At 41.0% G+C, this 12,953-nt stretch overlaps 1 protein-coding gene across 2 annotated transcripts in view; it reads left to right on the top strand.

Moving 5' to 3' along the window:
- Nucleotides 1-12,953, top strand: part of RIC1 (RIC1 partner of RAB6A GEF complex) — a 70,513-nt gene that overhangs the window by 20,958 nt on the left and 36,602 nt on the right. For both annotated transcript variants that reach the window (XM_020810375.3, XM_020810376.3), the window contains exons 4-8: nt 6,953-7,060; nt 8,173-8,315; nt 8,767-8,900; nt 9,906-9,997; nt 12,720-12,808. In XM_020810375.3, the coding sequence (XP_020666034.3) occupies nt 6,953-7,060; nt 8,173-8,315; nt 8,767-8,900; nt 9,906-9,997; nt 12,720-12,808 (566 nt within the window). The remainder of the gene's footprint in view (nt 1-6,952; nt 7,061-8,172; nt 8,316-8,766; nt 8,901-9,905; nt 9,998-12,719; nt 12,809-12,953) is intronic.

Genomic DNA, 12,953 nt, shown 5'->3' with positions numbered 1-12,953 from the left:
AACCACCTTCCAATACGGATTAAGTTCTTAAGTAGAGACCCCACTGTATAGACATGTACTTCCAAATTGCCCAGGCTAAGCCAATAGGTTAGACTGTGCCCTAGTGGGTGTTTCTCCCATTTAAACAGACTCATAGTATTAAAATAGTTTTGTGCTTCTAGCAGTACATACTTTTTGTAGAGGTTCAGTTTTCCAGCCCGCTCCCTTTCAGAGGCAGAAATTCCATATCGTTGCTAATCAACCAAATCTTGAAAAATGTTGGAAATACTTTGAAGAAGTACCTGTTTTCTATCCTTTCTCTAGTAATTAGCCCAAGCAGGAGGTCCTACATTGAGCAGAGGGTTGGATTTGGTAGTTTTGTTGGCCCCTTCCAACTCCATTGTTCTCTGATTCTATAGCCATAATGGTGGTTTTTGTGTGTGGTGGCACTCAGATTTTGCAACACCCTTCTGTGACAAAATTGTGAAGCCTTAGTTAACTTCTAAGTGACAAGTAGAAATCCCTTTATTTTCCCAGGGTTTTGAAGATACTTACCTTATGCTAGGTTTTCTATGTGTTGAAGATTTGTTGGCTGCTGGTCTTCCTGTGTCGATGCTTTGGTTTGACTCCTTCATATATGAGATATCGATTTACAAGGCATATTCAGAAATATACCTGTACTGCACCAAATTTGGCACAGGTGTAGCAGACAATTTGCTCTTGCTCTGCTAAATTTGGGTACCTTTTGACAATGAGGTTTAAAATTATGATCTATTAAAAGTAAAATTGTGACCTGTTCCTCTCCCCCCATTCAGAAATATGTGACTTTAAATATCTCCAGATTTAAATAGCTCATATAAATTGAAATGACCAGTTGTGCTTATCTTGAAAGAGAATGGTTGGCCTGACTTGCTTTTTTAAAAAACTTGGAATGAATATAGACTACAGGAACTGAAATATCACCTCAAAAGGGGTCTTTCAAAAGTTGTCAAAAAACAGTGCTGACAGTTGCTTTGAGTTTGGGCAAGAAGTGATTAATTGATTAAAAAAGGAGTCTGCTTCAGAGATTTTCCCCTGTGTGGTATCACTTTGTGAATGGTAGTGAGTACAAGAGGGTATCCTGTAGACCAGTGGTTCTGTGGTGGTAGAGCAGCAAGAGAGAGGGGTGTGTGTGTGTGTGTGTGTGTGTGTGTGTGTGTGTGTGTGTGTGTGTGTGTGTGTGTGTGTGTGTGTGTGTGTGTGTGTGTGTGTGTGTGTGTGTGTGTGTGTGTGTGTGTGTTGCCAAGCCATTGCCATTGCTGCTGCTCTTCTAGCTCTGGCTCCTTTGTGTTTCTTTGCTTCCTGCTCCATTCCACACCTCTTGCTGCTCTGCCACCACAGAACCACTGGTCTATATAGAGAGAGAGAGACCAAGAAATGGTCTGATAATGCTACACAGTATCATGCCAGGTTGCCAGAAGGAAAAAGGATGCTAAGCTTCACACAGTATTAAGCTGGTTTAAGCTAGATCTTCAATCCTTGTTGTCTTTGTGTTTTAGGAATTAACGTAGGAAGAATGCTAAATGATTTTAGATTTTACCTGGACTAGCCCATAGACTAAGATCTAGAAATGCAGAAAACTCTGAGCCTGCATCTTGGACAGTTGATTAGCCTAATGAAGTTGTTATCCTAGTACAGATTTTGGAATTTGTTTTGTGCCATTATGGCTGTCTCTACCTTTGAGTTCCAATTAGATTATTGAAGAGTACTACATCATATTAGTCTATTGTTGCATTCATGTTCAAAGTATTTTAATTTGAAAGGAGGGGCCCAGTGTTTCACAGTACAAGAGTAACATGGAAATGTAGTAGACGTAAGACAGGTTCCCAAAGTGTGTGTCATAGTGGCTCATGGCCCAAAACATTTGGGAACCACTGCACTAAGATACTTCCTTTTCATTTTTCTGTCTGCTGCCATTTGGAGAATATATTGCTCAGTCGTTTGCTAACAGTGATTATACCTTAAGCTGCTCATTTCCTTGTTTCCTCCTCTGAAGTGTACTTTTACACATACACACAAACAGAAAATATATTCTATTTTTTAAGACGGGAAGAGCAGCAAAAGCTGCATCCCTGTCTGTTGTATGAAGATGAGCTGATACTCGGTTATCATTGAAATGCAGAGATATTGTACAAAAACAAACATATCCGTTTGTGGGATGCATTTGATGATTGTTTCGAAAGGCCCTCAGACAATGTAGAAATTGATTTGCTAGATTGTTATGAAAGGCTTCTTGCTGGCAGTCTCAGTCTTGGGCTTTAAAGGTTTGTTGACGTCTTCAGATAGATTGTTCTGCTCAATTCATTGGAGTAGAATCCAAAAATAAATGGCAATTGGCATTTCAGTGGAGCCAGGATGATAGGTGGCACTGCTCCAGCTGCTCAGTCTGTCTTCCATTTCACAGTGGAACTTGGCATGTTGCCAGCGTTGGCCTCAAGCTCATATTCTGGGATGTTGTTCCCAAGTGTGTGCATAAAGAGCACAGTTCAGTCTTCAGCACAAGTTTTAGTGTGGTGGTGGAAAACCTATTAAAGTTCACTAAATGAAGCCAAGTAAAATTACCATCAGAAACTAGTTTTAAAGGCTTAAAAATATGTAAGCAGCCAGGACGTAGGTGTCCATTTGATCTAAAGCTCATTTTAGGTAGGAACAGTTGGGTCCAGTATGTGTAAACATATGCATAATAGGAATAGTCAGGATTTAAAAATATATTTTATTCAGAAAAGATCTGCAGGACTACAACAATACATATGTGGAACCTTGTTCATATAAACAGAAAAGACATTTTAGCATGCTATAGGCTTGTTTTTTATGAACAGGACTTCACACACGCGCACACACAAACAGACACACACAGGTTAGGACACCTTTGAGGAATGGCTGCAATAACTTAGAATTTGGACAGAAGTGTGGCAGCTGCTGATGTGGCAACACAGATAAAGGGCCGCTTCCTGCTTCCATCATCAACATACAGTTAGAGTTTTAAAGGTCAAAGCAATTGAAATACAGGAACCAACTGATAGGGATGTGTGCTGCATGTGAGTATTTTGAATTGTGATCACTTTCTAATATGCTATATGCTTTCTCTTGCTCATTACTTCCAGGGAACGGGGAAGACTGAGGGAGGGATTCTCTTTCCTGTCCATGTACCCTGGAGCTGCCATTGCTGCATGCTGAATCCAGGCATGCTTCCCTCCTACTCAGAGCATTCAGAAAAAAGGCCTGCTTTGGGGCAGGGGCTAGAGCAGAGCATCAGACATTGCTATTAGTTGTGGGGCAACTTCCGTGTTTTAACTGAAGAATGTTTCCAAAAGTTTGGAACATCTTATAAAGAAGATGGAATGGGTTCTTTGGCTGGAGGGATAGGGATGGGTTAAGAGCAGGGCAACAAAGGATGTCTGTACTTCTATGGGACTCAGTAGAGAGAAGGTGTAAGTTGCTGGTGTTCTGAATTTAATAGTTTTAGGTCTTCTTGGTACTTTTTAGGTCACTTGCTTGCTTTGTGGATTAGCTAGTTGAGCCCAGGCTTTCCAACTCTTTGTGTTGTTCTGTTGATGGAGCTTTCGGCAGCAGAGGTGGCTGCCATGCTTTCTCTAGGCACCTTTCTGGGCCCAGATTTCCCTGACATCATGACCAGGAAGAGTGAAAAAGAGACAAGATAGGAGCGGCCACTGCTTTCTTTCTTGCGCCCTTCTTGTCACCCTCAGAAGAAATTATGTTCAGAGAAGGTGCTGCTTAGGGGTGGGGGATGTTAGAAGAGGCTTTCTACCTAGAAAGTCCTTCCAGTGTTTTCCAAACTTTGCTGAAAGGGCGCACATGGGAGTGGTCAAACATAAGAAGGAGAGGTATCTGTTTAGTGTATGATTGCACTCTTTTTCAAATTTGCCTTGTGTCATTTGCCCCTAAATTAGTGCTTATAGTCAAGTGTAAACTGATTCATTCCTTCAGTTAACTGGCAAATGAATACTGTATACTCGTATACAGTGGTGCCCCGCATAGCGAGGTTAATCCGTTCCGGATTAACCTTCGTTATGGGGAAACATCGCTATACGGAACGGGGAAACCCATTGGAACATTAAACTTCGTTTAATGCGTTCCTAATGGGCACAAAACTCACCGTTCTGCGATGTTTCCCCATAGCGGCAGCCATTTTCGCGCCCTCGGTAAGCGAGGGCAGGGCGCGAAAACGCTGCGCGGGGCCATTTCAGGTGTCCGGCGGCCATTTTGGAACCACCGAACAGCTGATTCCCCGACTCCAGGAGTCCGAGCATGGTTGGGAAACCGGGCGCAGGGCAGCTCCAAGCAGCAGCTGGGGCAGGGAGGGTGGGGGGGTCCGGATGGATTCGAGTGCTTTGCCTGGAAGCCATCCAGATCCCCCTGCCCCCGCCGCCACTGGGAGCCGCCCCGCCCGCCTATCCCAGCCATGCTGGGACTCCCTGGAACAGCTGAGGGGCGGGCGTCTGGGCTTCAAACCACCGCCCCTCAGCTGTTCCAAAAGGCAGGGGTTTGGGCTGCACCGGCAGAAGCCCTTCTCCTGGAGCAGCCAAAACTGCCGTCTTTTGGAACAGCTGAGGGGCGGGCGTTTGAGCTTCAAACCACCGCCCCTCAGCTGTTCCAAAAGGCAGGGGATTAGGCTGCACCGGCAGAAGCCCTTCTCCTGGAGCAGCCAAAACCGCCGTCTTTTGGAACAGCTGAGGGGCGGGCGTTTGAGCTTCAAACCACCGCCCCTCAGCTGTTCCAAAAGGCAGGGGATTGGGCTGCACCGGCAGAAGCCCTTCTCCCGGAGCAGCCGAAACCGCCATCTTTTGAAACAGCTGAGAGGCGGCGTTTGAGCTTCAAACCACCGCCCCTCAGCTGTTCCAAAAGGCAGGGGATTGGGCTGCACCGGCAGAAGCCCTTCTCCCAGAGCAGCCCAAACCCACACCTTTTGGAACAGCTGAGGGGCAGGCGTTTGGGCTGCTCCCGAAGAAGCGCTTCTCTGCTAGCAGCTCAAATGCCCGACGGTCAGCTGTTCTAAAAAGCGAGCCTTTGGGCTGCTCCCGGGGAAGTGCTTCCCCGCGAGCAGCGCAAAGCCCATTTTTTTGGAACAGCTGACCAGCGGGGCCTTTGCCATGATCGTGGGGGAGCGCTCCCCCGCGATCATCGCAAAGGGAGTTGTCCCCATAGGGGCCATCGCAAAGCGATCGCTCTTGCGATGGACTTTAGTCCATCGTAATGCGATTTCATCGTTAAACGGAGCGATCACTATGCGAGGCACCACTGTATATATTAAGATGGGAAGAGCAACAAAAGCTGCATCCCTGTCGTATGAAGATCAGCTGATACTCAGTTACCATTGAAATGTGGTTGGCATTTGGCATTGCATAAAAACTGACGTATCCATTTGTGGGATGTTTTTGCTGATTATTTGGAAAGGCTGTCAGATAATGTAGAAATTGATTTCCTAGATTGTTATGAAAGTCTTCTTCTTGGCAGTCTCAGTGTTGGGTTTTAAAGGTTTGTTGAGTTCTTCAGATAGATTGTTCTTCTCAGTTCATTGGAGTAGAATCCAAAAGGGCACACATAAGAACAGAGAAGAAGAAGTATCTGTTTAGCGTATGATTGCACTTTTTTTCAACTTCACCTTGTGTTATTTGGCCTTAAATTAGTGCTTAGAGTAAAATGTAAAGTGATTTGTTCTTTCAGTTAACTGGCAAATGATCTATGGAACAAAAGTGGCTGTAGTTCATCACTGACACTGTTCTACTGAAATATGTTCAAATAAATGCTGCAAGATAATTCAAGGGAATAAGAATTTGAGAAATAATTGTACTCTGAACACTGCCGAATTTCAGTGCTATACACAATAGAATAATTTAAATTATTGTAGCTACTATCATTCAAGCTGTCTTGATTCAAGTATTTTTTGATAGAACTGTGAGTTATGTCATTGATATTCAGTGTTTATAAATTAAGAGTTGTCTGTAATTTGTAGCACTTGGGGAAAGATTTTTAGCATCACAGTGGCAAAGTGCAAAACTCTGCCTTAAAATTCCCAGTAAAACTGTGGATAACAAGTTGTGCTGTAATTGGAATACTGTTACATATTCATTTGCCATATTGTAAGAAGAACACCATTAAGTATTAAGATGTAAAATGTGAATTTAGAGATGTATAGGTTAGTTACAAAGCAACATCTCTTACACACACACTCACATTCCAACTATGTAATACATTCTGTATTTGGAGAAGGAAATACCTTGAACATTCTGAAAAGAATGGACATCAAACAACTGGAATATAGAGCTTTTCCATTTTCCAGTAAATACTCTGAACAGTTTTCTTGTCTGTCAGCATCTTAATAAAAATTCCAGCTCTTGAAGATGGCATATGACTGTTATTGGTTACATGATGCTACCTTTCTTAGCATAAATGTAAGAATTTTATGGGACCCCTCACTGGAAGAGGGATTGTTTTTCCAGAACCTTTTTTTAAAATGGAACAGTCATGTTTCACAAAGATACTTTTTGGAAAGATATGCGTATAGGATTATATTACAAATGCAAGAGTGTTTTTCGTGTCCCTGAACCCACTTTACTGGTACATCTTTCTTTCTAGCAATCCTGTGCATGGCGTCTTTGGCATGGAATTTAGTGCTATGCAGAGGCTGTGTTGTCATGTGGTATAGCCCTTTGGGAGATGAGGGGCCCTATAAAGTGACCATAGGTTGATAATTCATGTTGCAGGTCTTAGTTTGCGGCTGGGAAATAGTGGAGTTCGACTGAGATACTACTTGCTTCAACCCTGCTCTGGAATTCTGTTGGAACTGCAGTTAGAATTGTTTTTTTTTTTCCAGATTAGGATTTGCAGTTTTATTTCAAGAACAGACTAAAGTAGCTTGGCAGTGTTTTAGCATTTAAATATATTTTTCTATCCTGAATTTCTTTCTTTAAAGAGGAAGCCCACATGTGAAGGGAACACCGCACTATAAGGAAGAACAGTGTGCCCCATCATTAAATCTAGAGAAGAAGCACATACTGGATTTACAAGCATCTGTAACAAGGTATGGCTAATGGTAATTCATATAATTGCTTTCAGTGCCAATGCAGTACACGTGGTAGCAGTAAGGAAATATCTGATGCAGTGCAATACTTGAGACATTAAGAATATGGGGCTTTGTGGTCATGTTGAACAATAATTTAGGAAACTGTCTTATACAAAGTTAGACTAGTTGGCTATGTACCCCCCCAATGTCAGTCAAAGATCTTTCCCATCATCTGCTATCTAATTCACCTGGAAATAATCATGGATTTTCAGTTAGTCTAGCATTGGTGCCAGAAGCATGCTCTTGTTTGTGAGCTTTATTTAAGTCTGTACTGAGAGCACAAACAGGAGCACCTGCTCATTATGACGTTTTCTGCTATGCACTCCAATTCTGTAACTTAACTGTAATAGGTTTTATAATGCTGTTTACTGTCACAGTACATTTTAAAAAATCCCTTAAGCACTGTAATTGTATGTGCACTTCATAAGCTGTGTGTGAATCCTGGATAGCTTCATTTTATGTAATATTAATCATAAGGTGTTAAGGACTGAGGCTGGACTCTGTCATCTATAGAGTCTTTTCTAGCTATGTAGTTCTAAAGTGATGATGATGATAAAGGAAAGAGAAGCCAGAGAAAACTACCTGCTCTCAGTTATGCTAAAGGAAAGTTTGTCCACAGAGGAAAAGTAATGGAATTCTTCCAGACAAAAGAAAATGTCTAAGGATTGGGTTTTAAACGTTGATACCAGTCTCCCCCATTGTTTAAAACTTGAAACAGTTTTCCCATTGATTTATTTCAGTATCTTTTCTTCATATCTTTAGGAGAACAGAGAGTATACACAAAACAGTAGCAACAGGCTTCAGGGGCAAAACATTTTAAAAAGTCAGTGTGCTTGCTAATTTATAAATACATGTGCAGTATTGAACAAACAGCTGCCTTCATTTGAGGAAGGAAAAAATGCTGGGTGCACGTCCATGAGTACATTCAGAGAGTTAGAGGACACTCTGGATCAGATTTGGGGCGGGGGGCTGTTGCAGGGATGAAGAGCAAAGAAAATGTGATGTTTGTATGTTGAGTAAATTAAACTCTCTGTTCTCAGTTTCTGGAGAGTAATGTGACTTTCTTGTAGTTTACAGTCTATGCTAGAAGACCTACTTGTTGCTACAGCTGATGGCCTCCTTCATCTTATTCACTGGGATGGCATGACAAATGGAAGGAAGGCTATTAACCTCTGTACAGTACCATTTTCTGTGGACCTGCATTCTTCTAGAGGTATACCTTGTTTCATTTCTGTGTTGTCCAAAGGACAGCGTACCTTTTCCTATCCTTATGTGCTGTTTATATATCACCCCGTAGCACTTAAAACACTCTGTGGTGGTTTACAACATTATTATATAAAGCTACATATTACTTCCCCACCACTGCAAACTAGATACTCAATTTACTGACCTCGTAAGGATGGAAGACTGTGTTGATATTGAGCCGTCTATCTGAGCCCATTAGGATTGAATTCAGGTTGTGAGCAGAATCTTGAGTGCAGTACTGCAATTTGGCCACTGTGCCACAAGGCTCTGCAGTTAACAAGAGCGCGTTTTCCTTTTCTGTACATGTGGCTATTTCCACTTCTTGTACTGTTTCGTTTTGAGCCAATGGAAATAATAATTATTTAAAAAATCCAGTGTGACAGTGGTAGCTTTTAATTATTCACTCTGATTATTACTAGGTTCATTCCTTGGATTTGAAGATGTACACATAAGAGATATGGAATACTGTGCTACTCTTGATGGGTTTGCTGTTGTGTTTAATGATGGCAGAGTTGGTTTTATTACACCAATGTCAAATGGATTTACAGCAGAGGTAAGATAACACTTCATCACTTGTTTGTTTGCAGCTTCCAAGCTATAATTGAACATCTCTATGTCTGCTATAGATGACTAATAACTAACCATGTTTGGGGAATTGTGAAACTTAATACAATTAAGCCAGTTTAGGGAGGGCAGAATTATTTTTGAAAAGCATCCATAACAAAGCTAGTTCCCTCAGACTTCATTATTCACACTTTTGTGGGTCTACTGTTTCTGTTAAGGTACTGAAATAATTAAATAGCATATTTTCCCAGACAAGAAAACTGCATCTATATAATACTTTCTGAAATACAATTCAGATTGTAACATTCCTCTGCCATCTTCTTAATTCTAAGACTGGCCAGAATCTTTTTTTAGATTTATGTCACTCTGAGTGTTATTGCTCTGGGGGATAAAGTTGACAGTTTTCTGATGGTATTAAAAACTACCTTGTGTATCATATTTTTCCTAAACAGAAACAATTTCTTCTCCAAAAAGTCAGTAATGTGAAATACGATGTAATGAAATTCCAAGTAACAGCTCAGTGTGATGATGAAGTATTTCACGTGTACTGGATATATTTGTGAATGTACACTTGTACTTGATTTGGATCCAGATTTGGACATGCCCAGTGAAACTGGCAGAAGTGGAAATCTGAGCCTGCTCCACCTGATTTTCCTCACTCCCTCTGTACCACAGCCCATCCAGTTTAATGGGTACTCTAATCTTCTGTGAATTGTTGGACTGGGCTGCCACAGAGAGGAGGTTCACTTACACCACAATATGTATAATTCAAGTATGTATTTACATGTACTTAAAAATAACTGCCATTGTAGACAAGGAATAAGGGTTTCATTTTTATGTGTGTGTTTTAGAAAGGGACTTGTGAGCTGTATCTCAGGTATTTTTCATCATTGCTAAACTTAAGTATAGTACGCTATGCATGGATACTCACTGTTGCACAGTTTTTTCACTGTGACAATACCCTAGATAAGTTTCTTTGCGATATATCTTGCAGAAACTCCATGGAGTTTGGGCACAGGATGTTTCTGATGGAATGTGTGTGGCTGTAAATAACAAATACAGGCTGATGGCATTTGGATGTGCAAGGTAATTTCTGCATCTTAAGGTGGAATATGAAGGGAATAAACTTTGTATCTGCTTAGGAATAGATATGTCCTTAAATCTGTGCTGAAAGTTCTGAATCTATGTTAGTAAGTAAATGGCTTTACCAGCAGCAACACATTGGTTTGGGATACTGTAGTAGAGTTACAGGATCTGGCAACAGTGTTATAGATTGATAGTTCAGCACTCTGAATTGGTCAGAAAGACAAAGTACTGTAGAATCATAGAATAATTGACTCAGGAGGGGGCTATAAGGCCATCAAGTCCAACCTCCTGCTCAATGCAGGAATCCAAATCAAGGCAGATATGACAGATGGTTGTCCAGTTTTCTCTTGAATGCCTCAACATTGGTTGAATGGTGCTTCACATTTATATAGAGGGACTGAGAATGGGAAAATCAGGAAGTTGTTCTTTCTGGTGTACTTCTTCATGGGTCTTTTGGTTTGTTTGTTTTATTTTAATTTTTCAAAAATTCGTCTCCCAGAAGGATCTGCCGTATGTCATTTTTCAAGTACAGTGGTGCCTCGCTTAACGATTGCCTCATTTAGCGATGAATTTGCATAACGATGTGTTTTTTTGGAAAATAATATGCCTCGTATAACGATGTTTCCTATGCGCGATTTTCGCTTAGTGAAGTTTGGGACCATGCTTCGCATAACGAATGTGATTTTAGGTCCCCTGCTTCACTTAACGATGTTTTTTTTCCCAATTAAAAAAGTGTCTTAGAAGGGTCAAAAACGGTTCTAAATGCTTGGATTCGTTAGAGGACCCCCTAAGTCATGTGCAAACCTGATTTGGCTTTGATCTGACTTTTCGTTAATTTATGGTTAATTTTTTTTCCTGGCCCATAGGAACCAATGGACCTGTCAAAATCTGACAGCTCCATGCTTTCCTATGGGGGAGAAAACAATTCGCCATAAATTAACGAAAGTTCAGATCAAAGCCAAATCAGGTTTGCACACGACTTAGGGGGTCCTCTAACGAATCCAAGCATTTAGAACAGTTGCTGAGTCTTCATTAATTTTTTGTGAATTTTTTCTTCCCCCATAGGAAATAATGGAGCTGTCAGATTTTGACAGCTGTCAAAAGTTGGGGGGAAAATTCACCCTAAATTAACGAAAAGTCAGATCTAAGCCAAATTACATTTGCACCCGTTTTAGAAGGTGCAGAAGCTATTCCAAGCATTTAAAACCATTTTTGCCCCTTGTATGACACATTTAAAATTGCAAAAATTGACTTCGCAAAGCCATTGAAATGTATTGAGTCAGCTTCAATACATTCCAATGGAGGAAACATTGTTTCGCTTAGCGATGTTTCCTATGGGTTTTTTCGCTTAACGACGGTAATCCGTTCCAATTGGAACGGATTAACCGGTTTCCAATGCATTCCTATGGGAAATGGTGTTTCGCATAGCGATGGTTTCACATAGCGATGTTTTTTTTGGAACGAATTAACATCACTATGCGAGGCACCACTGTATTACAGATAATGTTTTTTTGTTACACTTATATCCTACTTTTCCTCCAGTGAACTCAACGTACTATACATGGGTCTCTTTCTCCACACTTTATTCCTTTGATACCCTGTGAGATACATCAGACTGAGAGTGTGGGACCGACCCCCACTCAGTGAGTTTTGTAGCTAAGTGGGGATTTGAACCAGACCTTCTGAGTCCTAGTCCAGCACTTGAATCACAAACTTGCATTGGCTGGGATCCTGTTGCTCTTTTCTTGTGTACAGTGGCTCTGCTGTGCACATGATTGCTGAAGTGTGCCAAGTGCCCCAAGAGCTTATTCAGTAGCTTTCTGTGTGAGCATAAGCCCCGTCGAGTCTGGCAGGATGATCTTCAGCTTATGGGACTGCAACCTGAAGATCGCTTAAGAAAGATGGCTCACTCCCAATGTGGAGCAGTTACTTTCTACTAAGAAATATGATTCTGGCTACTATAACAGATCAAAGTGTTCCTGAGTGTTTTATTATTTATACTGTTGTGTGGTTGATATGCCAGAACAGGAATGTGATATATATAGTGTTAGTTATTTGAAATGGAAGTGTGAAATTGAGCTCTGTTTTAGAAAGCTGAGATGCTGCCTCTTGAACATCAAGGTATTTGGTTAGTACTCAGCTATGAGGTATAGAAGTTTCATTCTTAACACCAATTTTCCTGACTTGGTGCTCCCAGATGGTTTGTGCTCCCACTTGCATGAGCCGCACCTAACTTGATCAATGGTCAGGGCTCATAGCAATTGATGTCTAAAACATCCAGAGAGCACCCATTTGGAGAAGATGGCCTACAGATGAAATATATCTTGTTAATGTTTTGTTTGTTTTTTGAGAATGTAGCAGTCCGAATTCTGTTGTGTTTGAAAATAATTGTAATATTTAACATGTATGACAACAATGTCATGCAGTATCTCCAAAGAAAACAATATAAGGATGGAAATTAGGGCCATACAAACTTCCTTGAATTTCTCCTGATAACATAGAAAAACTGATCATACAGAAGGGAACGAAAACAGCAAAACGGTACGCAAAATACCTATTGAATGAGTTGAAACTGGCAAACTATTTTTTACTTTCCTCATCAAAGACTGCCAAACTAACAGTATTATTAATTAGAAAGATTTGATTTTTAGGTGTTTACTTGCTTGTTTTGACTCAGGAAGTACCGATTTCTAAACATTATTAAACTCTCTGATCTTTTCAGTGGCTCGGTGCAAGTTTATACAATTGATAGTTCTACAGGAGCCATGCAGCTCTCTCACAAACTGGAGCTAACACCCAAACAATATCCTGGTAAGTCCTGAGAACCTGCTGTACATGGAACAAATCCTTTTGTGTATGGTCGCTGTGGTCTTGTCTTTTTCCCTTCTCCCCCCCTTTCTAAAAAATGTCTCAAATTAGAAAATAGATACATTTTAAATTTGTATCATATGCTGTC

Source organism: Pogona vitticeps, chromosome 2 (assembly GCF_051106095.1).
Source record: "Pogona vitticeps strain Pit_001003342236 chromosome 2, PviZW2.1, whole genome shotgun sequence".
Lineage (NCBI taxonomy): Eukaryota > Metazoa > Chordata > Lepidosauria > Squamata > Agamidae > Pogona > Pogona vitticeps.
This window is presented reverse-complemented; position numbering and strand designations above follow the sequence as displayed.